The sequence below is a fragment of the Eumetopias jubatus genome, unplaced genomic scaffold, assembly GCF_037043125.1.
Source record: "Eumetopias jubatus isolate StellerSeaLion01/CBP00866 unplaced genomic scaffold, mEumJub1_p1.0 scaffold_16, whole genome shotgun sequence".
In the NCBI taxonomy this organism is placed as follows: Eukaryota; Metazoa; Chordata; class Mammalia; order Carnivora; family Otariidae; genus Eumetopias; species Eumetopias jubatus.
Window position 1 is genome coordinate 87,158,131 of NW_028274822.1, and position 27,994 is coordinate 87,186,124.

Here is a 27,994-nt window from a genome sequence, read left to right on the forward strand (position 1 = left end):
GCCCAGGCGGGTAGGCAGAGGTGTGGAGGGGCTGGGGGCCGTGGCCAGGGCGCCGCCCAGCGAGGGGCGGGCCCGGGGGCGGGGCGAGCGAGGGGGAGGCCCGCGCCCCCCGCGCGCAGGGCCAGGGGCGGGAGCAGGGGCGGGGCGGCTGGGCGCCCTGCGGCGGCCTCGCGGTGCCTAGGTTGGGGCGGGCATCCGTGACGCTCAGTCGCGCGGAGCCGGGCCGGGAGCGCGAGCGGCGGCGGCGGCGGCGGCGGCGGCGGCAGGATGAACAGCATCAAGAGCGTGCCGGCGCGGGTGCTGAGCCGCAGGCCGGGCCACAGCCTGGAGGCCGAGCGCGAGCAGTTCGACAAGACCCAGGCGAGCGGCGGGGCCGCGGGCGGGCGCCCTCTCCCCGGTCCCCTAGCACGCGCCTCCCGGGGCCTGGCCGGTGCGCGCCTCCGCAGCTCCCGGGCTCGGGCCGCCCCCGGCCACCTTGCGCCGGGGCCTCCGCCCCCCCGAGCCGCCCCGCGCGCAGGTGAACCGGAAGCGCGCGCCGGCGACGGGGCCGAGAGGCCGCCGGGGGACTGAGGTGGCGGGGTCCCGGGGGCTGGGGGGAGGCGAGTGGCTTGGGAGCGAGGTGGCGGGCGACCCAGGTGGAGGGGGCCGAGGTGGCCGACGGGCGAGGTAGAGGGCGACCCAGGTGCGGGGCGAGGGAGGATGCGGCGGTGAGCCAGGTGGGGTCAGGTGTGCCCGGGCCTAGGTGCGCCTCCCGGCGGGGCCTGCCTGGATTTCTCTGCCCTGGCCGTGCCGCCCCTCCCCGGCTCCGGCGGACGGGCTCCGGCCACCTTCTTCCAGGCCGTGTGAAAATGCTCCCACCTCGGGGAAGCAGAGCGTTTCCTTGAAGGAAACTCCCAGTTTCCTCTTCGCCTGAGCTGTTTTCCAGGGCCGCACAATATCTTATTATATGCTGGGCGAAAAGTTTCACGTATGTAGCCAGACTTGTTTGAGCGCTGGCCCACATATAAATAGGTTCACACCCCCTTATTAAATACGGGCGCCTGACAGAAACTTCCTAGGGCTCCCTTCCTGCGCTTCCCACGCGTCTATCCTGGGAAAGGTTATTTTCAAAATTCAGCAATGGCGCGGGTGTGCATTGGTACATGTGTTCCTGCTGAGAACACAGAACGCTGTCGCTGCTGGGCTTCTGGTTTTCTGTTCCTTTTTATTTTACAAATACTGAGGTGTCCTTATGCCTGGGGGAGGGGACAGCATGCTTGTTTATTTGCCAAAGTAAGTCAACCAAGACTGAAATAGCAGAACAATTTTGCTTTACAAATAAAGGAAGCTGAAAGGACCCCTCCTGCCCCTGTCTGAAGCCCTATGGTGTCATTTGTGGCTGGTTGCTGTACCAAGTTCCTTCCCACCTGTCCCTGCCCATAGCAGTGACTTCCGCAGTTGCTTTCAAATCAAGTTATCTACACACCACCGTCTACAGCAGCTTTCATTTTGAAATAAGGAAAACTCGGGGCGCCTGGGTGGCTCAGTCGGTTAGGCATCTGCCTTCGGCTCGGGTCACGATCCCGGGGTCCTGGGATCGAGCCCCGCATCAGGCTCCCCGCTCAGCGGGGAGTCTGCTTCTCCCTCTGCCTGCCGCTCTGCTTACTTGTGCTCTCTCTCTCTCAAATAAATGAAGAAAATCTTAAAAAAAAAAAAAAGAAAGAAGGAAAACTCAAGGGGACCGTCTAACCTTTGTGCTTACGATTAGCGGTGAAAACGACAATGAAATTTTGGGACTCCAAGGCTTTATGAAAGCCAAGGCCTGGAACCAACCCACCTGCAAGTTATTAATTTATCTTTATGATCCTCCTCATCTGGGCTATTTTCAGCCGGGATAGCCCATCATCAAAACAAATGTGGCACTTAATTTAAAGGCATTAATACGTAATTAATTGTGGCAGGAGTTTGTGCAAGGGTGGAGAGGAAAATTTAATCGGCAGAGGGAATCTGGGTGTTGTCAGAAGCTTTATTCACTGATTTTTTAGATTTTTTTTCCCCTGTGCTTTTGAGAAGGTATAAAAAGTTCTGTCACAGAGATGAAATTTAAAGGGCCATTTTGACTAATCTTACTCTTTAAGTTATTATAAATCAAGGGCAACCTTCTTTAATGTGAAAAAAAGAATCTCTGATCTAGATCCATACATTTTAGTGGTTGGTTTGGTAAACAAGCAGGTTTGTTTTTTCTAGTTGGGTTTTTCTTAGGGGCTGAGAGGGTTACTTAATAATGAATAACTTTGTAATGGGTGACTCTCATAGGATTTACCCTTCCCTGACCCTTTTTTTTTTCTGGATAGATGGAGTTTGGGTTCAGTGTCTGGGTTTGCTGGTCTTCAGAGTGACTTATTGAGGGATGGAGGATAAAGATTTTGTGCATCGTTAATATTTAATTAGCTCGCTTCCAGAAACATCTGGTGAGCTGCCAGCGAGGCCCCATTGGTGGAAAGGAGCCCGAGAGCTGAGGTTGCTACTTACAGGTCTCCTTGTGGACAGAAAATAGCACGTCCAATTCACGGACCCACCTTCCCTTCGGAATACACTGCTTCTGTCTTCGCGTTGACCCCGGTGCCCTCTGTTGCGGGGGAGCTCTTTGGCTTGCTTAGAACTTGCCATTGGCATCCGCCAGCCTCGCCTTTCTCCTTGGCTCCTGAATCCGGAGCAGGAAAAATGCTTCCAACATTAGCTTTCTTGGCAGGCCACACCCCGTTTTGCAAAGGTCCATTCCCTACCCAAGTCGGGAGTGTTCGGGGAGACCAGTCACACTTCCTTTGTGTAGCCAGTCCTTGTGACTGGTGTGTGGTGTGTGTGTAATCCCAGAGGGAGCATCTGGAAAGGTGTGTGTGTGTGTGTGTGTGTGTGTGTGTGTGTGTGTAATCCCAGAGGGAGCGTCTGGAAAGGTGTGTGTGTGTGTGTGTGTGTGTGTGTGTGTGTGTGTGTGTGTGTGTGTGTGTGTAATCCCAGAGGGAGCGTCTGGAAAGTTGGTCCACTCTTCCCCACAACTTGAGCCTTTTTTGGTGAGTCCTTGTGACTGGTGTGGTGTGGTGTGGTGTGGTGTGGTGTGTGTGTGTGTGTGTGTGTGTGTGTGTGTGTGTAATCCCAGAGGGAGCGTCTGGAAAGGTGTGTGTGTGTGTGTGTGTGTGTGTGTGTGTGTGTAATCCCAGAGGGAGTGTCTGGAAAGTTGGTCCACTCTTCCCCACAACTTGAGCCTTTTTTGGTGATAAAAGTGCTTTTCAAAATGGCGATGACAGTAGTATTGACTTTTCATTGTTGTAACATTCTGAATACGGAATACCGTAGAATACAGTATATCAGCATTTTGAACCCGAAACTGGCCATACCGTTAAAAAAGATGGTGTATCATGGGAAGCACTTACAGTCAGGTGGACCTGAGTGCTGGAGCCTGTGCCCCTGGGCAAGTTGTTTAACTCCTGAATCTGTTTCCTCACCTGTAAAAACAGATTAATTCCACCTGGCCCCTATGGCTGGTTTGAGGTATAGAGAAACACTGTGTGACAGGCTGGCCCTCAAAGATGGCCACATCCTAATTCCTGGAACCTGGGAAGACTTTATTGTAGTACTTGGTAAGAAAATGCCAATCAGCTGATTGGGCTGATTCTCCTGGGTTTGCCAGGTGCGCCCAGTGTATTCCCAGGGCCTTTAAATGTGGGTGAGGGACGGAGGGGAGGAGGTCCCGGGGGGGTGGTCTGCAAGGAGGAACTGGTTGTTGCTGGCTTTGAGGTGGAAAGAGAGGCCCCTCGCCAAGGAAGGTGGGCGTCCCGTAGGCGTTGGAGAAGGCAAGGAATGGAGCTGTCCGTAGAGCTTCTAGAAAGAAAGGCACCCCTGCTCACACCTCGATACTAGCTCCAGAAGACCTGTCTTGGACTTCTGACCTCCGGAACTGTAAGACGACCAAAATGTGTGTTGTTTGAAGGCACTCAGTTGTGGCACTCATGGGCTGCTAGTATACACAGAATGCAAAACGCATGGTCTGGTGCTCTGCAGATAGCCAACTGTCACTCCCCCTTCCCTTCCTTCCCCAACCCCCAAAAAGCTTTACCATTTGAGAACTATGTCAGAACTTCCACTAGAGAGGAGATCCATCTTTGAGGCATATTATGGATGAGGACTCAGGAGTCTTGGAAATGCTAAACGTCGGACTTACTTTCTCCTTATCTAGGAGTGTTTGTGCTTCTCTGGCTCGGTGTTCTCTGCAAGATCTAGAAATCGAGCCCAAAAGCTTCTATTCAGGTCAGGACAGAGAGGGGCCATCCTGTTCAGTGAGCCAAGCCCAGTGGGTGGGCGTTAAATGGAGAGGTGAGACTACCCAGGTGTTAGGGGTTTTCCATTGGGGAGGACACCGTGCAGGGGTGAGGAGGGCACAGCAGGTAGAAAACAGTTCATAAGTCCAGTTTTCCAGGTCAGTGACCCATCCCCTCAGCACCCTTCCAGGGAATCGAAATCTTGTAAAGAGTAACGTTTTTTTGACATTCAGGACTTGTCAGCGCTGGCTCATGTTAGAGCAACACTGTCCAATAGAAACGGAATACATGTCTCACGTGTAATTTTAGATTTCCTTGTAGCCACATGGCAAAGTAAACAGGTGGAATTCATCTTAATCGTGTATTTTATTGAACCCACTGTATCCAAAATGTAACTATTTCAATATGTAATGGCTGTAAAAATTATGAATGGGATCTTTTACATTCTCTTCCTATTCTTCGATATCTATTATGTGTTTGACAAAGCGCTCTGTCTGTTCAAGGTGCTCAGGAGCCCCACTGGGGAGTGTCTTTCCAATGTCCATGTGAAGGTGCTGGAGATGAGGAGTGATTCGCCCTGGATAAGCCCCGGGCGTTGGTTGGTTGGTTGGTTGGTTTTGTTGTTTAAGTCCCCTAGCCAAGAATTCTTTAGAGTCTCCTTGAAGGCAGCCCACAGGACACAAACATGTGTTTGAGACCTTGAGTTTGGGTTTGAGAGCCGTTCCCAAGTATGCAGTATTCCTTCCGATTCCCGTATTTGACATGCTGGTCCTTCTGCCCTTCCCCTCCCACGGTGCCCATCACCCCCGCCGTGGGGTCTCCTCTGACCAGACATACACACGCCCACCTTTGGGTCTTCATTGTTCCTTATAAACGCTGTGGTGTTCTAACGCTCCCCAAGTCACCAACTCCTTTCTGGGCCTCATACAAATGTTCACCAAAAAAATTTCCCCTGGCCTCCGAGTTTGGGAAGAGATCGAAACCACGTGGTGGGGAGCCAGAGCTCCCCTCCCCCCCGGGTCCCCCAATGGCCGTGGGGTGGGGCGCAAGGTCCCCATATGCGGGCATGGTGCCCGGCACCAGTACAGACAGGTTGAATGGCTGAAGAACAGAGGTGAGCCAAGGCTTCCTGCAAAGGAGAAACCAGGCTCACAGCCTCCCTAGGATGCTGCCCCCACCCAGAGCTGCCCGTGAGCTGCTCCCTTGCCCAGGTCCAAGTCAGCTGGGGTGGGTCCTGGGTGGTGAGCTGCGCCCTTTCTGCCGTGGCCACTGCCGTCTCCTACCAAGGAGCCAGACGCCCCCACTTGGTGATGCCCAGGCAGGCAGCTGACTTCCTGAATCCCCAGGCAGCCAGAATCCCCTGGATTCTCCCTCTGCTCTCTGGGTGTCAGGTGACCTGTCGGTCCAGGTTGGGGTGGGGATGGGGCTGCTGGTCCTTCCCTTCCCGTTGTTGGTGTACATTTGCTCCCGTGACACGTTCCTGAGGACCGTTTATTGCGTGGCTGGTCTGGTGCTCTGGGCTCTGCCGCCGGAAGGTGAAGACCAGTCTTGTCCTCTCCAGGAGTTTCGGTATCCATGACGGAGACGTGAGAGGGGCGAGGGCGGCAGGGGTGCTCTGGTAGCACAGGTCAGAGCCAGACTCCTCTGCAGATCGTGTGCACGTCACCGAGGGACTGTGAGGATTTGCGGGGCTGCCTGGTACAGAGGAGACGCAGGGTGTTAGTGGTTTGTTGTGTACGGAAAAGCAGGCTGGACTGAAAGAAGTCGAACTCGTGTCCTTGTTGGTTTGTGTCCCTGTGTCCCTAGTTTAGCTGTCTGTAGGGGGAGCGAGGGCTGTTTGGAAGAGAAGCCGATCTGCAGCATGGGGTGGCGGGGGGATGCAGGAAAGTGCGGGACAGTCCCTTCCTGCTCTGGAAGCACTCCCCTTTCTTGGAGACTGCAGGCCCCTGCTTCCAGGGATGCCCCCCCCCCCAACCCAGGTTGGGGGAAGACAGCAGGTTACACCGCCCCCCGCCCAGAGTTCCAGCCAGCTCTAGGCTGGGCCCCTTTGTGAATGAAACCCTACTGGGCGCTCGTTTGCTCCTTCCCACAGCTCGCCGTGGAAACTCTGGAGTCTAGGCCTGTTTGGCTGAGGCTCAGGGAAACCCAGTCTGCTAACCTGAGACACTTGGCCCATAGAGTAGAGCTGCCTTTGCCAGCCGGGCTGCGCTGTTGGCCACGCCCTTCCCCTTCACTTGATTTCCAGGTGGACTCAGGTATCACCTCGTTTGTGAAGCCATCCACCCCTTACCCCCTGCCCAAGCCTTGCTGCACTTCCCTAGTTCTCATGACATTGACACTGTGTCCCTGGGTCCCTGTACGTGGCAGTCAGTCCAGCAGAAGCGGGCAGCTGTCAGCTTGCACATGGGAGAAAGGATTGCATTGCTTCCCCCTCTGAGGCCCGGAGTCCTCACTGAACCCCAGGATCCTCAGGTGGGATCTTGTTGGCTCCTCTTATGTCCTAGCCTCTCGGAGCACATGGCTCAGGGGACACGCTGCGTGGATGCCTTGGGGCCAGCAGGCCTCCCTTCTTTGACACGGCCACCTGACGAGACCTAGGAGACCCCCCACCCCCCAGCACCCACTGCAGGGAAGACTGAGCCTGTGGAGAGAAGTTCAGGCAGAATTTTTTTTTTTCTCTTGTTGAAATAAACACAATCCTCCAACTGCAATAGGTCCGCCTGCCCGGGGGGGGGGGTGACTCAGCCCCCTGGCTTGTGGGACAGACAGGTCTGTGGAGTGATATCACCAGGGCCCGAGGAACAAAACCACCTGGGCTGGCTCCCTGTCCGTTCAGAAACAGCTTGTGGAGGCGGGACTCTGAGCTGCGTCATCTTCCTCTTCATGTGTGCCCTGCAGAGCCCTGGGGAGAAGTGGCCTTGGGTCAGGCTGCCCCGTGTTAGCTGCATCCCGGTGAGAGGGAGGATCCTTCCCTGGCGCTCTCCTGCCTGGCCGCTGGAGGGGTGTAGGCGTGGATACGACCCTCCAGTTTGCATAAACAGCATGATGGCGGGGCCCAGACTGAGTGGGGACTGGGGCATATGCATGGGGTGAGAGCGGGAAAGGACCAGCACCGCTCCACCGACTTCCCATCTGCCGGATCACCAAGCTGCAGGGCACCTCCCTGCTTTGCACGTGACCACATCCCAGCGCCTCCTAAGCTACAGAAATCCTGTGTTTGCTTTCAGCAAGCAGTGGCTTGTGAGATGGCAAACGCTTTTGAATGAGGTCTCTGTCCTTCACACATCACTTTGGAAACACTAAAGCAGAATTACCCACCTCTCTGCCCAGTCCCTGTGCTTCGGCTCTTTGAAGGACATTTTTGTCCCTGTTGAGTGCCTCTGTTAAGTGTGATAACAGGACAAGGAGGCTTAAGTCTGATTCATTTCAGGATTGATTTTCAGAATAGAAAATGTTTTATAGCTGCTTTTACTATGTAACCAGTGGCTAAATTATTAGCTGGAAAAAAAGACACTCACTGCCTTGAATTTAACCAGAACATATATGTGAAAGAGCTTTTGTTCATTCAAGTGTTCACTCTGACTCATCCAATAAAGATTTATTGACTGCCAGGCATGGGTTTGGGGATTGGAGATTCAGCAGGGAGCAGAAGACTCACAGGGTCCCTTGTACCGTGGACATCTGTTTGGGGGTCAGAGGTAGAAGCTGAGAATAAGTGGTAAACAAGATGGTTTCAGATCATAAACATCCTGGGGGATGTAAACAGAGGATGCTCTCCTCCAAGGAGGGTGGCTGGGGAAGACCCTCCGGGAAGGAGCATTTCAGTTCAGAGCTCGGTCATGGGAGATGCGCCAGGGCCTGGAGGTGGGACCTGACTTGCCCTATGAGGAAGAAAAGGGAGGAATGTGTGGCTGGAACCAAGCGAGGTGTTTTGGACACGCTGCGTGCATGTTTGCATTCTAGAGGACCCAGGGGTTTTTCATTCCTGTTTCCCCATGAGGAAATCCTTGCCTGGAAAGGGGAAGTTTCTAAAGCAAAGGCTCCCCAGTGATTGGGGACGAGATGACTGGTGTCTGCAGGCTGGGGTGCTGTAGCATCACTGATGGGATGGGTGAGAAGACCTGTCTTTGTCCCCAGGCACAGGGGCTCCTGGCAGAGGGGTCTTTTGAATATCTGGTCTCCCAGAGGACAGCCGGGGCTGTATCCTCTCCAGCCACTTAGCCCCTTGCCAAGGGCTGTGGGTTTCCAGAACAGTGAACGGGTATTGGTGAGCATTGGGCCGAGGAGCAGTGGCTCCATGAGATGCCCACACTCTTGCTCTGTCCTCATGACTGTTGCCTCCCCCACTGCCCTCCCTGTGTGGCTCTTCCCAAACTTCCCAGGGCCCCCCTTGCCCTCTGTGAAGGCCCACAGCCAGTGGGACAGGGACTGCGTTGCTGTGGGCAGCTACTGACTGCAGTTTCTAGGCTCGGTCATCCAGCTTTGCTGACCAGGTCTGCACCCCGAGGCCCTGCTTCTGGAGTCTATACCAGGCACCCAGCCTCTCGGGTACCACCGGCTGTGGCTCCAGCCTGGGCCTGGCTGCCTCATGGGTCTCCTCTTTCCCACATCCACACCTGCTGGGATGCCTCCTGGTGTATGTCCCTGCTAGGCCCTCATCTGAGGATGGGTGCCATTGGTGGCTCTGTCCGGCCTGGTCCTTGGATGGTCTCCTCGGGCTTCGCTTGTCCTGGCTGCAGGACAGAAGCTGCCCTGGGAGGGAGCCAGGGTAAGTGAGATGAAGGTCAGAGCCCAGAGTTGGATGCCCTTGGTCGTGGGAATGGAGAGCCGCGGGCCGCCCTGATGCTGTTATTACCCGAGGTCGGAACCGATCCCTGATCCAGAATGTGCTTCCCGACTTGGAGTCGGGCCAGGTCCTCCCCGAGCGGTAGCAGCCCTGGGGGCGCTGGGTTCCTGTGGCGGGGCAGAGAAGGAGGTCTGTTGACGCACTGCTGCCTGGGCCCAGCCTCCCTCCTCCGGGACCCAGTGGCGGCTGAGAGGATAGTATCCAGAGCCGCGCAGCCTAGGCCCGGTCCTGCAGCTTCCCTGCCCTTCCCTCCACCGGCAGAGGAGGATCGAGTCGATATGCAAGGCCCTTAGAACAGTGCTTGGCAGGGAGCAAGCACTTGGTCAATATTTCATCATTATGACCTTGGGCAAGTGATTACCTTCCGTGAGCCTCTATTTCCTCATCTGCCTCCTCCTAAGGAGACTTCGGAGAGTCAATGAGCTAATACTAGTCAAGTGCTCAGCACGCTGCTTGACCCATGGCTGAACTTGATAAAAATCCTTTTACGATCAGGTTATGGAGCCTAGTTTGCCGTTGTTGGGGCGTGAAGCTTCCCGGTGCCGCCAAGTCTGATGGCATCGCTGGGGCCTGCTGGAGCCTTCCCATCCCTTGGCTCCTGGCCAGCCCCAGTGCTGTACCCACCTCTGCCCTTCAGAGGGTCGGGCTGCTCCCCACCCAGGCCCTGGGCGGAACAAAGTGCAGACTCTCAGAGGCCGGCAAGGTGGCTGCCCAGGGCCTGGGGTGTGGCTTTTCCCAGCACAGAAGAGGCAGCAGTGGCCTGAAAGCCCACGAAACCGCTGACTGTCTCACGCTTGCCGGTCTAGGAACCCGTCTCTGCAGACTGTCCAGCTCCCACCGAAGTCCCCCTGGGCACTTCTGGGGTCTCCCAGCTGCCCTGGCACTCAACATTATTGTTCTTGTCCCGCCGTCCTGCAGTGGGGAGAGCCGCCCCCTGGCCCCCCTTCCCGACTCCTGGAAGGTCCAGTGGGAGCTGCTTCCCCTCTCCCCTGGGAGTCCGATAAGCAGACAAGTCCCAGACTGGTTGCCACCTGTCCTTCCTCCCACCCAGGACCGTCTCTCAGCTCTGGGTTTTCCACCCACACACTGAGGCCCCTCCTCAGTCCATTCCACTCAGAGCCGCTTCTCTCCGTGGCGACTGACCTGCCAGCCGTGAGGGATTCAATGGGCTGTTGTCAGAGCTGCTGGGGTAGTTCTGGCCGGGGGGGGCGCTGTCGCAGGGCCGAAAGAAGCCTTTTTTCAGTCTAGCAGGCTGGAAAGCACCCTCGTGATGGTGCTGGGCCCCCCTCTGACTGCCCCTTACCCTTCAGCCCCCCTCCCTGCCAAGCCACCCTGTCGGCCTGCTCTGAGGGCACCATGCTTTGTGGACAGAATCCGTGTTGCTGACCATCGGAGCTGCCTCGAGGCTAAACTCTAGATGCCGAGCTGTGCACAGTCGCCCAGCATAGGTTCATTCCAGCACCAAGGAGCAGAACCCCGACGCTCTCCCCACCCCTGCAGCTCATTCAGGACGGGCTAGGGCATCCCCGGGGCCTGACATCCCCTCCTGGGACGAGGCTTGGCTGCTGTGCCTGGTAGGAAAAGCAAGTCCCTGTGAAGTGTGCACAGACTCCCTCTGTGTGAGCACTGTGCCTCCTTATGAGGCTTCCCGACCCGCACATCTGCTGTCCTGTACACAACGGGGCCGTGTTCCCACCCCGGGAGGAACCCTGTTCCTGCAGGCAGCCGGGGCGGGGGGAGCCTGATGCGCAGACGCTGCCGTGGACCCAAGTCACTACCTCTCACTGGGGCCCTGGGGCACCCCCCCTCCATGTGCCAGGCACCATTTAGGGGCTGGGGGGACAGCAGCGACCAGAGCCGCAGAAGCACTTCCCTCACAGGGTTGACATTCCCGGGTAGGATGGATCAGAACAGGAAAACCTCAGGGTCAGAGGGTGCCTGTCGCCGAGTCCACGGAGAAGCGTTCATCGGGGAGACTGCACTAGGGTGGCGGCAGGAAGGGGACCGGGAAGCAGAGACCCAGAGGGGTGGTGGGGAAGGGTCTGGTGCCCAGCAATGAGTGGGTGCTCCGTCTACCTTTGGACCAGTGATGAAGTAGAGGCCGTGCTTAGTGACCTGCAGGGAAGGCTGGGGGTGGGGGGACGGCCTGCCCCAGGCGCCCCACCTTCAGCTCAACCCTGGCTGCTTGCACTGCTCCCTCAGAGGAAAAGGCGCCTTCCCCACCACTCCTCTTCCTTGCTGGGCCCTAGCCCCCCATTCCTTTAGGGCATGTCTCTCTTCTGCTGTGCAGTGGCAGGGCTCCTCCAGGAGGCCGAGCAGTTAATACCGAAGCCCCTTGCTGGGGCCTGCTGCAGGACTCGCTGCAGGACTCTGCCTGCCGGTCACATCTCTGCAGCTGCAGCTGCCTCCTGGGCCTGTTGTGCACGTGTAGCTTGGGCTCTGCTCTTGCCCAGAATCTTCCGGATCAGGCTGGGCCAGGTGGCAGTCGTCAGAAGAGCCAGCTCAGGTGTCAGGGCAGCTGGGGGATGGAGTTACACACCCCCAGAGACAGGACACACCTGGCGTGTGAGTGGGCAGCTCACTGGGGGCGGCATGGCCCCTGCTGCCTGCCCCCTCCCAGCTCTGTGCCTGAAGGGGAGGGAGGTGCCTGGGGCGCTGACGGCAGCAGAGTCTGCTAGATCAGGTTTGGCCCTTAGGAGCTGCATGGACAGCACACCTAACCTCTCTGTACCTCTGTTTTCTCATCCGGAAAGCAGGCTCGTGGCCACTTCCTAGGGCTGTGGCTGGAGGCGTGTTGCCTGTGCCTGGCACGGGGTAACCACGCAGGAAATGGCAGTTGGTGATCGTCACTGTCACCACCACTGTTGTGGACGGAGCTCTGCCCAGGCGGGGCATGGTTATTAGGTGGGGCGGGGAGAAGTAAGGTCTGGGCTCGGCTGCTCTCCCGGCGGCTGCTCAGTGATGCTTCTTGAACAAAGGCGGGCGCTGAGGCCTCAGGGAGGCTGTGCTGGCAGAGGGTCGGCAAACAGATGGCTGAGGGAGCCTTCTGGGTCTGGCTCGCTGAGGCTTTGGGAATAAGAGAGGCCAGAGCCTGTCTGGGTTTCTCTCCGGACCGTGGGGTGGGACTCCAGAAGAGTGGCCCCCGCGGGGCCCACTGTGGGGTATGCTGCAGCCCCCAGCACTCCTGTATCCACACAATGGGGCCACTGTGGGCTCTGGGGGTGGGGGGGTGGTTCTGAAGCTGCGTGTCTGCCCAGAGAGGACTGCCTTCACTCCCATGGGGTTGCCTTTTTATATCGACAGAGGAAGTCTCCCAGCCTTGCCAAGTAACCCCAAAGTCCGTTCATAGTAGAGCTGTTCGTGAGTGAAATCACCTCCTCGCCAGGCTGGGCAGTTACCATGAATAGATGCCGGAGGCGGAGGGCACGGTGGCCTCTACGCTAAGAGGAAAGCAAGCACCAGGGCTGCCCCTTGGAGCTCCCTCTGCCCTGTCCCCTTCCCATTCCTGCCCGAGTCAGACCACCATACAAGTGTGTCCTGTTGACCAGGTGCTGATCTGCAGGCTAGGAGTGCACGGTATCCCCAGCCCTTGCTCAGCCCATTACAGGCCCTAGCACGGCCTGGGGTGGGGGGCAAGCCGGCTTGGGCCCCGGTGAAGGACCCGTGGGAGACGGGAGTATCCCGTCTGGGTCGGGCTGGGTCGTGTCTGCATTGGCCAGGACCTGCCCATCCCTCCCACCAGCGGCACGGGCAGCTCCCCTCCATCCACACACACTGATGTCGCAGCTCTGCGCCAGGCAGGTGCACAGAGACTTGTCAGCTTGCCCACAGGTGGAGAAATAAAACTCATCCTCACGTTAGCCCAGGGCCGACTCTCGTTCCTGGGTGAGTAGGGCCAGAGATGGCAGTAAGTGCCGGGGACCTTTGGTGAGGGAGCAGCCCCATCCAGGAAGCCGGGGACTGCAGAGCATTGAGCTGAGGGGGAAGAGACCAGATCCCGGCAGGTGGAGGTGGGTGAGAACCTCTGCCACAAATGAATTGGCTGCTTGCTCAGGGCCCGGGTGGCAGCAGTGAGTATGGTAGGTGGACCCCGCCCCGCTTCCCGCCACCCCCAGTTGGGCCACTGTCGCCCTCTGCTTCAGTGAGGGTGGGCATTGAGTCCTCACCCAGGAGGGAGGTGGCCTGCTTGGCAGACAAGGCCACAGGACCTGGGTTTGTCCTGGTTCTCCATGGGATGACACGTGTCTTCCTGGAGTGTCATGAGGGCTCAGGGAGGGACAGGATGGAGGCTACCCTGGGGCCGGGGTGGGGGGCTCACCTTCCAGGGTGAGCTAAACACATGCAGGTGTCCCACCAGAGGTGGCCTCCAGCCGCCAGCCAGCTTCTGTGCTTACTTCCCAGCCCCCTGAAGGCTCCCAGTGGCTTTTTGGCATCAGCTATTGGCTCAGTTTGGGCTGCACATATCAAGTGAAAGAAGTCTTCAGGGGCGCCTGGGTGACTCATTTGGTTAAGCGTCTGCCTCCGGCTCAGGTCATGATCCCAGGGTCCTGGGATTGAGTCCCGTGTCGGGCTCCCTGCTCGGTGGGGAGCCTGCTTCTCCCTGTCCCTCTGCACCTCCCCCCCCCGCTCATGCTCTCTCTCAAAGAAATTGATTAAAAAAAAATCTTCATTGCTCTGGTTCGCTTAGGTTGAGAAAATAGCCGTTTCCTCTGTATCTTTACACCTGCCTTTGACTGGCGGGAAGACTCTGTGCCTTCTGGGGAAGTCCGCCTGGTGGGTCTCTGAACACTGCCTTCTCTTTTCCCTCCCAGGCCATCAGCATCAGCAAAGCCATCAACACCCAGGAGGCCCCCGTGAAGGAGAAGCATGCCCGGCGTATCCTTCCCTGCCTCCAGCTGGCCGTTGTCCCTGTGGGTGGGGGCGGGGAGGGGGGGAGAGTGTGAGGAGGACAGGGGTCTGCCCTGCATGGTCTCTGACCATGGACTTGGTGGGAAGTGAAGTGGGGGGCAGGGGCCACTGCAGGGGGCCGGCCACCAGAGCTTTGTCAAGTCTGCCCTTGCGGAGACAGAGGCCTAAGGAGGCGGCCTTGCTCTGCTCCTTTCAGATTCTAGATCCCATCTGGGGAGCACCATTTATCATCTCAGGCTGTTGGGCCTGGTTAAATTCCTGAGGCTTGACCTTGCTCATTTTCTTGACCTTGGCAGAAAACCATAGCTTTCGGCGAACTCCGGCAGACATGGAGGGAGAAGGCGCTGGGTAGCCGTGGGTGAAGGGCCAGCCTTCCCCCTGCATCCCTGAGCTGTACTCGCTGAGCTCCCCAGCCTTCCCCCAGCATCCCTGAGCTGCACTCGCCGAGCCCCCCAGCCTTCCCCCTGCATCCCTGAGTTGCACTCGCCGAGCCCCCCAGCCTTCCCCCTGCATCACTGAGTTGCACTCGCCCGAGCCCCCCAGCCTTCCCCACCCTTGAGTCTCTGCCTCCTGCACTTGACCTTGACCCTGGTAGGCATCATTCTGGGCACTCACCATGAGAAGGGGGCCTTCACCTTCTGGTCCTACGCCATTGGTCTGCCACTTCCCAGTAGCTCCATCCTCAGCTGGAAGTTCTGCCACGTCCTGCACAAGGTGCTTCGAGACGGACACCCGAATGTGAGTAGCTGCTGTCCACTGGTACTGGGTGGGGCAGGTCTCCTGGGCCCTCTGTCCGCTGCTGCCTGAGCAGGCCGGCACCCCAGGGAGCAGAGCAGGGTGCCTTCGAAATGAGAGATGGTCCCCACTTCTGCCCGTCCCTCCCTGCCCTCGGCAGGCCAGCTAGCACAGGGGTGGGAGGCGAGGGAGCGCCTGTTTTGGGACCCCACCCGGGCAGGGCTGGCTCCATCCTTCTTGTCCACCGTGTGCTGCAGGTGCTGCACGACTGCCAACGCCATCGGAGCAACATCCGGGAGATAGGAGATCTGTGGGTAGGTGTGGGGAGCAAGCACGGCCCGAGCCCCTCGCCCGGGTGCCGTCCAGAAAGTCCCACCCTAGTCCTGCTCGGGGTTCCATCCCTCCCTGCCCCCGCACGAATGGACGCTCCCCACAGATGGGCTTTTCCCCCCTTTCCCTCGGAGCAGAAGTTACGGTGCTCTCTGGGGCAACAGTGGGGGCAGATGAGCACCATGAGGGAAATGTCGGCCTTGCTTTTAAGGCCTCAGGGGGGGCGGGGGGAGCTTCACGTAAGTAGCGGGCCCTCCGGCTCCAGCCACTCACCAGCTCTGCAGTCCCCGGGAGTTGGGAACCGTGGCAACGCCCGAGTCTGGGTGTCTGACTGGCAGTTACAGCCCATGTGAGGGGTGCAGACTCCTTGCCCCCCCACCAAAGACTGGCTGCCTTAGAATCTCAGGATTGGAAACTGGGTTCAAAAAACTCCCCAGAAGATTCTTCTCCACAGTGACGTTTGAAAGTCCCAAGAGCTTGCATGCTAAGATCCACTGCAAGACCCTCAGGGAATTGGGGTGTTGGAGGGAGGCCCTCAGGTCGTGTTTGTCCTCTGGGAGTACTGCTGGGGCCCCGTGGGCTGGGCGGACTGGGGGGACTGACCAGAGGGAGGCCCGGGCGGGGCGCGAAGGGCTGTGTTCCCCCATGTCCTTGAGGTAAAGAAAGCGGTGCCCGTGCTGCCGTTTGCAGACACGGCCCAGCTGGTGTGACTGCAGGGGCCACGGTGTGGGGGATGCCCCCGGCAGAATGTGCCTCCCTGGCTGCCACCAGCATTTTAATGAAGTGTCCCAGCTCAGAGCTGGCCTGCTGCCCTGGACAGAGAGCCCTCTTCTCAACAAGAGTTTCTTTGGCAAGAAGGACTAGGAGTAAGATTTTTAAAAATTAAAGAGCTGGAGACCGAGAGGAGGGCTGGCGGAGGTCCTTCGGCAAGGCCGAGTGGGACTCGTGCGGGCACGTCCGTCCATCCGTGCGGCGGGGGAAGGAAGGACACTCAGCTGGCCTCCTGCACCTTCCTGCCTCTGCACGCTCGCTTGCCCCAGAGCGTGGCCAGGCCCTGTAGGGTTTGTGGGCACGTTCCGGGGACGGCAGGCCCTCACCCTGGGCTCCCTCCACAGGGACATTTGCATGACCGCTACGGGCAGCTGGTGAACGTTTACACCAAACTCTTACTGACCAAAATCTCCTTCCACCTCAAGGTAGCTTCCTCGGTAGTTGTGGGGCTGGAGGGAGGGGCCCTGGACTTTCATCTCTGAGATGTCCTGGGAAGCAGGGCGGTGGGGTCTCCCATGTCCTGATCTTGACCTGAGGGGAAACATGGGGTGCCCAGGGCACCTTGAGGGTCCGTGCACCTTGGGGCATTTCCCGCCGATGCTGGAGGTGGTCTCCACCCTGCCCTTGGCTCTGGGCAGTCTCCTGCCCTGGCTGGACGTCCTCTCTTCCCTTCCCGGTCTCCCCGGTCACCCACAGCCCCCCTCAGCCAGTGCCCAGGGCAGATGGGGACTTCTCCAGCCTTGTCTCCTGTCCTCGGAAGCCAGAACCAGCTCTGGGCTGGGGCCAGCATGGGCCTCAGCTGAGTGGGGGTGTCCTCTTTGTAGCACCCCCAGTTTCCCGCAGGCCTGGAGGTGACAGACGAGGTGCTAGAGAAGACCGCTGGGACCGACGTCAACAACATGTGAGTCCCACGCATGTGGGTGCTCCTCAGTGGATGGCTGGGGCTAGGGGTCCCGTTCCTGAGGGAGCTGAGGCTGAATCAAAGGCCTGGGGTTTATTTGGAATCGGGCATCTTGGGCTGAAGGATGGCTGCCCTCTGCAGAGGTGTGTGGATGAGCTCCTCCCTCTTCCCACCTGGGGCAGGGTCTCATGGGGCGACTCCCCCCCGCTCCACTCAGGCCCCCATTTTCCCCTTCGTAGCTTCCAGCTCACCGTGGAGATGTTTGACTACATGGACTGTGAGCTGAGGCTTTCTGAATCAGGTAAGCCAACCGAGGAGGAGGCCTGGCCCGCCCGAGTCCAGTGTGATCCCCCAGGGCCCACAGCCAGATGAGAAGTTAGCTCCACCAGCTAACTGCGCCCTGGGGTGTCCACCCCCTCTCCCGCCAGGAGTGGGTAATGGGGCCCCCAGGAGTCCCCAGGACGTGGGGAGAGGTGGTCACTGCCCCTGCAGGTGTCAGGCCCCGGGGGTGTGTCCAGGGCCCAGTGTCGCCTCAGGTTCCTGAGCCGGGCACCCCCGGCCTCTGGCATCTGCAGAGCCCACCCGGGAGAGAGCTGGTTTGGGTCATCTTGCCTGTTTCCTGCTGTTAAAAGGCCTGTGAGTCATGTCGGACTTTCCGGCCCAGGGACCTAGCCACTGCTGGACAGGAAATCTCGGGGGGCTACAGAGGTGATTGTTCTGGGCGGCAGCTTCAGGACGGCCTGTTGGGTGACTCAAGGCTCTTTGTAGGAGAATGAGTAGCAAATGCCTTTTTAAGGGAAAATCGGGACTGAGAGCGGGGTCTGGACTCAGAGCTGCACCCAGGGGAGCCCAGGTCCCCTGGTGGGGAGCAGAGGTGGGCTGTGCCTCTCACGGCTGTCCCCACGAGGGAAGGTAGAGGAAACCCCCAGGCAGGTGCCCACCCCAGGGGACACTGACGTCTTGATGAAGCAGCAAGAAGGGGTGCCCTAATGTCCACAGGCCGGCATCTCCCTGGGGAGAGGGTGCCAGGGTGTTCCCCGCCATGCTGTTTTAACCAGGAACCGTCCCCAATGCCCCTCAGTGGAGAAAGGGATGGCTTTGCCTTGTATAAAACCCGAAATAGCATTTTATGTGTGTTTCAGTTTTTACGGGAACACGTACTTGATGTGACACGTTAAGGTTTAGAAAGGTGAAGGACTGTCCTTCGCTGGTTCTTCCTCCTCAGCCCCGCCCCATCCCCGCCGCCCTAGGCCAGGTGAGCATAGGACCCCAGGGCTTGGGGCCCGGCGTTCTGGAACAGTGTCCTGGCCTCTGTGTCGTGTGTGGTCTGCCCCCTGCCCTGACGAAGAGGCTAATCGCAGTGGGGGCAGCCTCATGTTTGTCCCTTTCCCTCCCGCTCAGCCGATGTGATGAAAGGCTTGACTGTCCGGGACAGGGGAGGTTGACCCCGGGTGCAAGTGAGGTTTTGGGGTCACTTGGGGTTTGCAGAACGGAGTCCTGAGCTGGCTGCCATGTGGCTGACCCCTCTCTCCACGGCCGTAAGATGAGGCACTTGGCTGCACAGCCTTGAGCCTCCTCCTTTCCCTGAGCTTTAGGGTGAGCTTGAGGCCCATGGGTACAGGACCGTCTGAGCCCCCCTGTCCCCCGATCCCTTGGGCTCGGGCGCGCTGTGTGGACGCTGTCGGGGAAATGCTGGCCATGCCGAGCTGTCTTCTATTTGCCCGACCCTGCTGTGGCCCTAGTTTGGGGGGGGTGCTCTGGGGCTCCGTCTGGGGCAGCCACAGCCCTGGGGCTCCTATCCTAGCAGTGGAGAGCGTGTTGGGGTCCAAGGACCCGGGGCAGAGGTGTCCTGCCCGGCTGGGACTGGCACCACAGGGACCCGGGCCGCTGCCCCCCCCCCCCCCCCCCCCCCCGCCCAGGGTGGTTCTCACAATGCCCTGAGGTGACGGCGCGGGGCCCGCACTCCGCCACCATTCCCACGTTTGTCCCCGAGGCTGCGTGGCTCCCCACGCGCACGCTCCTCCCTCACCTCTGTTGGCAGTTTTCCGGCAGCTCAACACAGCCATTGCTGTGTCCCAGATGTCCTCGGGCCAGTGCCGCCTGGCGCCCCTCATCCAGGTCATCCAGGACTGCAGCCACCTCTACCACTACACCGTGAAGCTCATGTTCAAGCTGCACGCCTGTAAGTCCCCCGGGTCCCCCGCCCCCCGCCGGAGATCCCCACCCCCCAAGGTTCAGCCAGAACCACAGAGGGCTGTGCTCAGGCGGCTTATGTTGCTAGATGTTTACCACAGCAGAAGTGAAAATCGAGATGTTAGACATGGTTTTTTTTTTTTTTTTTTTTTAAGATTTTATTTATTTGACAGAGAGAGCCAGAGAGGGAACACAAGCAGGGGGCGTGGGAGAGGGAGAAGCAGGCTTCCCGCTGAGCAGGGAGCCCGATGCGGGGCTCGATCCCAGGACCCTGGGAGCATGACCCGAGCTGAAGGTGGACGCCTAACAACTGAGCCACCCAGGCGCCCCAATACTTACTATTAAACGTAGCAATAACGCATTCATTACCCATGGACATAACAGCATAGTTGTGACGGAAAACTGCTCTTTTCCAGCACAAAGATTTAGCGAGGAGAGGGGCGTAGGTTTCCATGTTTGTGCTTCCCCAAAAGGCCCGGCCTCGGAGGGGCAGTGGGCGTCTGCGTTCGGCCGCCGGGGCGCCTCACATCCCCTTTGGGCTGGCGCAGCAGGTCCGACAGGGCCTGTGGCCCCCTCCTCCCCTTCATGTTCACAAGGGGATTGGCCCTGGTGGGGGCCCTCTGAGGAGGTCTTGGTCCCCACATCCCGCTCTGGGAACCCCTGGCCGAGGGGGTTGGGAGCTGTTGGAATGCTCTCCGCCCAGGCTCGAGTCCAGAAGCGACTTCACAGCGCACCTGCGGGCAAACCCAGGTCAGGTTTGCCATGGTCAAGTCACGCGCCCCTTCCCTCTCTCGCTCAAAGTTGAGAGCTGAACCCCACTGCGGCCTCCCCTCACTCTCCTCTATGACAGTTTCTAGAAGGGGGCAGAACAGGGTGGGCACGGGAGCAGGGATCAGAGAGGAAGTCCCGTCAAACGTCCTTCCCTCAGGTCTTCCAGCTGACACCCTGCAAGGCCACAGGGACCGGTTCCATGAGCAGTTTCACAGGTACGGCCCGGGCAGGGCGGAGGCTCTGGGACCTCATGAGCTGGGGCTGCCTGGCTGGGCCTGGCTCCCCTGTGACCTCCCGTCCTCTGCTCCCGCAGCCTCAGAAACTTCTTCCGCAGAGCCTCGGACATGCTCTACTTCAAGCGGCTCATCCAGATCCCCCGGCTGCCCGAGGTACCCATCGTCCCCCTGGGCTGCAGCCTTCTTCCCTCTCTGGGCGCTCGGAGGACCCGGGGTACCTGGTGGGGGGCCCCACTGGGCTCTGGGGATGACTGAGGGGGGCTTCCTCCAGGAGCAGCTCCCGCACATTGGTCACCCCCTCCCCCCCGGCCCCAGGGACCTCCCAACTTCTTGCGGGCCTCGGCACTGGCTGAACACATCAAGCCGGTGGTGGTGATCCCCGAGGAGGCCCCCGAGGACGAGGAGCCGGAGAATCTCATTGAGATCAGCACAGGGCCGCCAGCTGAGGAGCCAGCGGTGAGGGCCCCCTCTTCCCGTCGGGTGTCGGGCGACTGAGTGTCCCTCTGCCCCTGGCCTGGAGGCCCCGGAGGTGGGGGGTGGCAGTGGGTCACCGTGTTTGTGTGGCAGGTGGTGGCTGACCTCTTCGAGCAGACGTTTGGACCCCCCAATGGCTCCTTGAAGGATGATAGGTGAGGGCCCGGGCGCTGCCCACGGTGGGGGCTCAGCTGTGGTCAGCACGGAACTTGAAGGCCATCTGTCCCCAGGGACGTGCAGATCGAGACCCTGAAGAGAGAGGTGGAGACGCTCCGTGCGGAGCTGGAGAAGATCAGGCTGGAGGTGAGGGCGCGGCCCGGCTGGGGGGCACCCCCCTTCCTCGCAGGCGGGCACCGCCCCCACGACACCCCCTCCGCTGCGCAGGCCCAGCGCTACGTGTCGCAGCTGAAGGGCCAGGTGAATGCGCTGGAGGCCGAGCTGGAGGAGCAGCGGAAGCAGAAGCAGAAGGCGCTGGTGGACAACGAGCAGCTCCGCCATGAGCTGGCCCAGCTGCAGGCCGCCCAGCGGGAAGGCGAGCGCAGCCAGGGCTTGCGCGAGGAGGCTGAGAGTGCGTCAGCGGCGCCGGGGTGGGGGGCAGGGGGCGGGGGCCGCGGCGGGGGCCGCGGCGGGGACCACCGTGTCTCCTGTCCTCTGCAGAGAAGGCCAGCGCCATCGAGGCGCGCTACCACAAGCTCAAGGAGAAGCACAGCGAGCTCATCGGCACGCACGCCGAGCTGCTCCGGAAGGTAGGTGGGGGGTGCGGGCGTGGCCGGCCACGGGCAGCGCTGCGTGCGGCCCCCAGCGGTGCTGGAGCGGGCGTCTGTCCCCTGCCCGTGCAGAACGCGGACACGGCCAAGCAGCTGACGGTGACGCAGCAGAGCCAGGAGGAGGTGGCACGGGTGAAGGAGCAGCTGGTCTTCCAGATGGAGCAAGTGAAACGGGAGTCGGAAGTGAAGGTGCGTCCCGTGCGCGCCAGGGCCCCCCTGCCCCGCGCCCCCCGCCCCCCGCCCCCCGTGACACGCTGCCCTGTCCCAGCTGGAGGAGCAGAGTGACCTGCTGGAGAAGCTCAAGAAGGAGCTGGAGGCCAAGGCCGGAGAGCTGGCGCGCGCGCAGGAGGCGCTGACCCGCACCGAGCAGGTATGGCGGCTGTTGGCGGGGCTGCCTCGCGGGAGCCAGCGGGATGGGGGTTAGGGCTCTCCTTCCCGTGAACGGGGCCCTGCCCCGATGCCACTCGGTTGGCTCCGAGGAGCCCTTGGCAGTGGTGGGGTGCAGCTCTGGCCCACCACCGGGGGGACGCAGGACGTTCTCTGTCCACGGCGGGGAGTGAGGAGAACGGGGTCCTCAGGTGTTGTCTGTACATGTGGGTGGGGACAGGGGGCGGCTGAGGGCGCCCCCCCCCCCCCGCCCCGGGAGCCCCGCTCAGGTGCCGGGGCTTCGCAGAGCGGGTCGGAGCTGAGCTCGAGGCTGGACACGCTGAGTGCAGAGAAGGCCGCGCTGAGCAGTGAGGTGCAGCGGCGGGAGGCGGAGCTGCTGGCGGCCCAGGGCCTGGTGCGGGAGAAGGAGGCGGCGCTGAGCTCCGAGCGGCAGCGCAGCTCCCAGGAGAGCGCTGAGCTGCGGGGGCAGCTAGCGGGCAAGGTAACGGCTGGGCTGAGACCCCTCACGTGGCACTAGCCCACCCCCTCCCCCCCACGGGTGAGGGTGCGGGCCATGTGTCCACACGGTTGTGGGTCCGCGCCATACTCCCAGAACATTTTGACCGCTCCGAAAGGAAACTTTACCCCCTAAGGCGTTAGTCCCCGCCCGCAACGGTCCCGGCCCCCGGGCTGCTTGCTGCCCCCTGCTCTGTCTCTGGAATGACCCGTTCCAGACACGCACACGGACGGGCCGCACCATAGGAGCGGTTTCTTGCGCTGAGCGGTGTTTGCCAGGTTCGTCCGTGAGTCATGGCACAGTAATATCCCACCACGGGGACAGACCACAGCCTGTCCGTTGGGCCGTCCATGTGTATTTGGCTTGTTTCCACTTTCTGGCTATCGGTGATGCTGCGGGGAACGTGTGCGGTTTTCCATTTCCCTGCGTCCCTGACAGGGCCTGCGACTCTGCAGTTTATTTCTGCCACCGCAGCGGGTGGGAGGCAGCGGCTCCCCATGGTTTTGTCTGGTTTCCCTAAGGGTTAACGATACTGAGTATCTTGTGTGCTTGTTGCCTTTTGTGTATCTTGGGAGAAAGGTTTGTTCAGATCCTTTGCCGACTCTTTAACTGGGGTGTCTGTTGCTGAGCCGTCTGCCCCGCTCCCCGGAGGAGCGGCCCCAGCCCTGGGGCGGAGCGGTGGCCCTCCTCAGGCCTCAGTCGGCAGTGTGGGTCCCAGCGGGCTCCCCCCTGGGGCAGGGTCTCTAAGCTGCCTCTGCCCTCCCGCACCAGGAGTCTCAGGAACAGGAGCTACGGCGGAGGCTTCTGGACCAGCAGTTCGAGGTGCTGCGGAGCACTGCCGCCGAGGCTGAGCGCATCTTGCAGGACGCTGTGGCCAAGCTCGATGACCCCCTGCACCTGCGCTGCACCAGCTCCCCAGGTGGGGGCCGCGGCGCGGGCACTCAGGCTGTTTGGGCCTTTCCTTTCCTCCCTGGCCTGGTAGGGTGTCCAGCCCACCCCACCCTGAGAGACCCTGCGGCAGGGCCATGGGGTTCCAGGCAGGCTCCGCCCCTCACCGCTTCTTCCCTGCTTGCAGACTACCTGGTGAGCAGGGCCCAGGCCGCCCTGGACGCCATGAGCGCCCTGGAGAAGGGCCATGCCCAGTACCTGGTGTCCAGGTCAGGTAAGCACGGCAACAGGCTGGCCATGGCTGCCCCCTGCCACTGGGGAGGCCATACCCCCCCCCCCAACCACACCCGCCAGGAGCCCAGTCCTGCCCGCTCTGTAGGCCTGGGGTCACTCAGACGTGGCTGCCGTCCAGCAGCTTGACCTTGGCTGTTGCGAGCCTGCCTCTTGTCATCTATAAACGGGGGCCCTGGTGCCCCTTGGGCTTCGGGGCTGAAGACCCGAGCAGCCCGCTGTAGGCCCCGGTCCTTGCTCCGCAGCAGTGGTGTTAGAGTTTTTTGCTCCTTCCTACAGACGCCTCTGCGCTGGTGGCAGCCCTGACCCAGTTCTCCTACCTGGCTGCAGACACCATCATCAATGGCGGTGCCACCTCCCACCTGGCCCCTACCGACCCCGCGGACCGTAAGTGGGCCCCAGGTTTGACTCACCCACAGTGCCCACAGCGGACCCCCCGGAAGGTTGGGGCCTGCACACGGGTCCTGGCGCCAGACTCATGCCGGGGCCACGTCCAGGGCTCCCCAGTGCCGGCCCCCTGACAGACCTCTCTTCCCCAGGCCTGGTCGACACCTGCAGGGAGTGTGGGGCCCGTGCTCTGGAGCTCATGGGGCAGCTGCAGGAACAGCAGACTCTGCACCAGGCCCGGCCCGGCCTGGTGCGGACCCCCCTGCAGGGCATCCTGCAGCTGGGCCAGGTGAGGGACGCAGCCATGGCACGGAGCGTGGGCTGGGGTCTGGAGGGGTGATGACACCGGGCTGAGGCTCGGGTCCTCAATTTCCCTGCACCTCCCTTTGGTTTGGGCTGAATGGGGGCTCGTGTGCAGAGCCGGCAGCTGGAGGACACGGGGCAGGGACGGCACCCCCGCCCCCCAGCGTGCTGCTGCCCCAGCCTCTCCCAGACTCCTAGGGGGAGTCCGCCCATCTCCCCCGTGCCCTCTGCCCCAGGAGCTGAAGCCCAAGAGCCTGGATGTGCGTCAGGAGGAGCTTGGGGCCATGGTGGACAAGGAGATGGCAGCCACGTCTGCAGCCATCGAAGATGCTGTGCGGAGGATCGAGGTGACGCCTGGGCTGCAGGGGCTCCTCCCGGTCCTGCAGGAGCCCTGGGGGCTGAGCTGGGCCCGCCTCCGCAGCCCTCGCTCCTGCGCAAGGGGCAGGCGGCCTCTGCAGCTCACAGCTGGGAGGGGGGAGAGGTGGCCCTGGCTTTTCTGCCTTGGCCGCACCCTGCCCCCCACCCTGCCCCCCACCCTGTCCCCCCTGCCCTGTCTCCCTCCAGCCTCTTCCCCTCCCTCCTCCCTGGCTCAGTGGCTCTTTTGGGAGGGGTTGGGGCTGGTCCAGCACTGCCTCCCCCTTCCTCCCGCACTGCCCTCCCCGCAGCCTGCTCACAGCTCTGTCACTGGTGTAGGACATGATGAACCAGGCCCGCCAGGCCAGCTCTGGGGTGAAGCTAGAGGTGAATGAAAGGTGAGCCCCGCTCATGGCCCCCCCCTGCCCCCCAGATTCCAGGGTGTGCTGTCCTGCCTGCTTAGCTCTCCAGCAGGGCCTGGGAACAAGTCAGCACTCCCTCCCACCCACTGAGCACCCTCGTTGGGCCTGGTAGTAGTCGTTCGCCAGAGGGCAGACTCCCTGGGGCGACACTGAAGATTGTCCTCTCTTCCCCCCATCATCTGCTCCCCTCAGGATCCTCAATTCCTGCACAGATCTGATGAAGGTGAGTGGCTGGGACCCCAGGCTGGACCGTGCACCTGGGAAGGCCAGCCCAAGAGTGACCTGTGTTCTGGTCTTGGCAGGCTATCCGGCTCCTGGTGACAACATCCACCAGCCTACAGAAGGAAATTGTGGAGAGCGGCAGGGTGAGTGGGGCCACCCACTGGTCTGACCGGGCGTCCCAGGCTGGGCCACACCACCGGGCCAGCGAGGGTCAGATTCCTGAGAGGGGTGTGACCTCTGAGCCGTCTTCGTCCCAGACCACAACCCCCTTGGCTTCCCGGACCTCAGAGCCTCTTTGGGCAGGAGCTACCTGACCTGTGCAATGATGAAAACCACCCCCCCCCAGAATGCACACAACGTGCCCAGGATTCACACCTGCATCCCCCCACCCCGGCCCCCGGATGTCCCCTCGTGGCGGAGGTGAAGGCAGAGGGACCCCATGGGGATCCCTTGCCACATGTGACATCACTGACTGGTCCCCCCTGCCCTGCCTTCCTGTTGCCACTAGGGGGCAGCCACGCAGCAGGAGTTTTATGCCAAGAACTCTAGGTGGACCGAAGGCCTCATCTCCGCCTCCAAGGCCGTGGGCTGGGGAGCCACGCAGCTGGTGTATGTCGCCCCAGGTGGGGGGCAGCAGGGCGTGTGGTGCTCAGGGTCTGGGGAGGGAGCGTGGCGGTGGTCCAGGGTCCATGGGGTTGGAGACCCAGGCCCTGCCCGGCTCTGTCCGCAGGGAGGCGGCGGACAGGGTGGTGCTCCACACGGGCAAGTACGAAGAGCTCATCGTCTGCTCCCACGAGATCGCAGCCAGCACAGCCCAGCTCGTGGCTGCCTCCAAGGTGAGGCTCGGTGCGTGGCGGCCTCTCGCCGCAGCCTCAACTCAAATCTGGCTGATAGGTTCCCCGTGCGGGGGGCCTGAGCCTGACCCGCCCCCGCACTCCCCCAGGTGAAGGCGGACAAGCACAGCCCGCACCTGAGCCGCCTCCAGGAGTGCTCCCGTAGCGTCAACGAGATGGCCGCCAACGTGGTGGCCTCCACCAAGTCAGGCCAGGAGCAAATCGAAGAACGAGGTGAGTGTGGGCCCTGCTAGCCGCTGGGGTGGGGGCAGGTGTGCAGACGCTCACCCCCTGCCCCCACCCTGCTCTGGCCACAGACACCATGGACTTCTCGGGCCTGTCCCTCATCAAGCTGAAGAAAGAGGAGATGGAGACCCAGGTGAGCACCGGCTCCTCCTCGAGGGCTGAGCTCTGGGCGGGTGGGCGGCCCGGGTCACGAGGCCATCCTGATCTGAGCGGGCGTGCGGGGCCACAGGTCCGCGTGCTGGAGCTGGAGAAGACGCTGGAGGCCGAGCGCGTGCGGCTGGGGATGCTGCGGAAGCAGCACTACATGCTGGCGGGGGCGGTGGGGGCGCCCCGTGATGAGGATCTCGGCCGACCCAGCGCTGCCGCCCGCAGCGGGGCCTGCAAGAAGCCGCCTCTGGCCCAGAAGCCCAGTGTGGCCCCCCGGCAGGACCACCAGGTGCCAGGCATCAGTGCTGGGGCCGGAGGGGCCCTGGGGGTGCTGTCCCTGTCTCTGCACCCCAGTCTGCAGGGCACAGGGCCTCGGGAAAGTCGGGAACCTCTGACTGGCAGCAACAGGGGGAGGAGGGTGGGCAAGGGGGGGGGTAGGGAGGCTGGGAGGCTGGCTCAAGGGCAGGATGCAGGGGGCCCAGGAGGGTGTCTGGGGGCCTGGCCATGTCCACTGAGCCCCTCATCTTTGCCTCCTGCAGCTTGACAAAAAGGATGGCGTCTACCCAGCTCAACTCGTCAACTACTAGGCTCCTGAAGGGTCTGCTGGGGAGGCTAGTGGGCAGGCCTGGGCCTGGGGTGGCTGTCCCGACTGGGCTCAGGAGCCTCCAAGGGGTGCAGCCCCCTGCCCCACAGCCAGGTTCGGTGTCCCCAAGGCCCCCAGGCCTGGCTGAACCCAAAGGATCAGGGATCGGGGCGGTTCTCCTGGACATGAGTCTGTCTGCACCAGGTACTGGTGAGAGCAGCCAGAACCTAGCAGGCCTGAGCCAGGGGTGTTCAGGAAATATATGGAACATTTGTAATCTGAGCTAGAGCTCTCCTTCATGAGTTTGGATTCACCCTGGGAAGCAGGGCCCCTGGAGAGGGTGTTTGGGCAGGACCTCCCTGCCTTCTGAACTCAAGGTCTGAGGTTAATACTGAAAAACCAGTCCTTGCTGGCTGCCAGGGTCGGAGGCAAGATGTCACCTAGTTGTAGCCGCCTTGGGGCCCGGATTCCGTGGAGACGGGCCCGGGTACGTGCCCAGACTCCTTGGGCCTCCCTCGGAGGCCTCCGTGTAGGGGAGCACAGAGGATGTGCCCTTAGTCTGGGGGCAGCGGCCAGAGCCCCCAGCTGGTGGGCATGGGTGCTGGCCTGCTGGCATTGCCGGAGTCTGCTCCCATCTGGGGCAACCCTCCTGGTTCCTGGTTTTCATGCCCCTGCTCACTGCTCCTGCCCTGGAGGCCCCGATCTGCGGGTCTCCCATCGCCCACGCCCTCTCCACCGCGCCCTCCCCTCACTCGGCCCAGCCTGCCCTCCCACAGCCACCGAAAGCCCGGGAACCAGGACGCCCACCCGCTGTCCGCCAGGCCGAGGGCGCCTTGTGCCACCCCCAGGGCGGGGGCCGCCCGGCAGCCCCACTGCCCCCTTGGCCTGCCCTGCCCCCTGGGGAGGAGTTGCAAGAACCTGTGTTCCTGGAGCCCCCAGCCCGACGCCTGAGGAAAGGGCCAGCAGCTGGGGCCCCCGCAAACTCCTCCACCCCCGACGGTCCGGCCCCAGCCCTGGTTCTGAGAGGAGCAAAAGGACCAGCTCTTCTGCTTTGCCCCTCGCGCTACCTTGTTGGAAGAGTCAGGTCAGCAATAAAGTGCACTTGGACTGTTGCCAGAGGGGCCGCGCCTGGGCTGTTCATTTCTCCGGGGCTGGGACGCGCGACACGGGGTCGGGGACCGCTTAGCTTCTGCAGGGCACGGAGCGCT

General features: G+C 61.2%; 1 protein-coding gene across 3 annotated transcripts; it reads left to right on the top strand.

Moving 5' to 3' along the window:
* Positions 1-185: 185 nt before the first annotated feature.
* HIP1R (huntingtin interacting protein 1 related) lies at positions 186-27,898 on the top strand. 3 transcript variants are annotated; one of them, XM_028092435.2, is made up of 32 exons: positions 188-360; positions 13,953-14,016; positions 14,645-14,787; positions 15,042-15,098; positions 16,230-16,310; positions 16,710-16,786; positions 17,026-17,087; positions 18,828-18,968; positions 19,908-19,965; positions 20,064-20,139; positions 20,302-20,442; positions 20,554-20,615; positions 20,691-20,763; positions 20,845-21,028; positions 21,118-21,206; positions 21,300-21,416; positions 21,496-21,597; positions 21,901-22,095; positions 22,882-23,029; positions 23,186-23,272; positions 23,569-23,676; positions 23,829-23,965; positions 24,216-24,326; positions 24,673-24,731; positions 24,948-24,978; positions 25,058-25,120; positions 25,486-25,586; positions 25,708-25,813; positions 25,921-26,044; positions 26,128-26,189; positions 26,286-26,492; positions 26,743-27,898. In XM_028092435.2, exons 1-32 carry the CDS (start codon positions 268-270, stop codon positions 26,788-26,790), a joined length of 3,207 nt encoding a protein of 1,068 aa, XP_027948236.1. In that variant the 5' UTR covers positions 188-267; the 3' UTR covers positions 26,791-27,898. The 3 variants fall into 3 exon arrangements, with proteins under 3 accessions (XP_027948237.1, XP_027948236.1, XP_027948238.1); XM_028092436.2 differs by lacking the exons at positions 26,128-26,189; positions 26,286-26,492; positions 26,743-27,898 and having other exon boundaries at positions 186-360; positions 25,486-25,600; XM_028092437.2 differs by lacking the exons at positions 188-360; positions 13,953-14,016; positions 14,645-14,787; ... (2 more) ...; positions 16,710-16,786; positions 17,026-17,087 and adding an exon at positions 17,955-18,041.
* The last annotated feature ends 96 nt before the right edge of the window (positions 27,899-27,994 follow it).

What these genes read in the sequence shown, in the direction of transcription:
- HIP1R (XM_028092435.2), top strand. Translation starts at nt 268, where the DNA reads ATGAACAGCATCAAGAGCGTGCCGGCGCGGGTGCTGAGCCGCAGGCCG. An exon ending in GGGAGATAGGAGATCTGTGG is followed by an intron (nt 15,099 to 16,229) that starts GTAGGTGTGGGG and finishes CTCCCTCCACAG; the next exon opens with GGACATTTGCATGACCGCTA. An exon ending in AAATCTCCTTCCACCTCAAG is followed by an intron (nt 16,311 to 16,709) that starts GTAGCTTCCTCG and finishes TCCTCTTTGTAG; the next exon opens with CACCCCCAGTTTCCCGCAGG.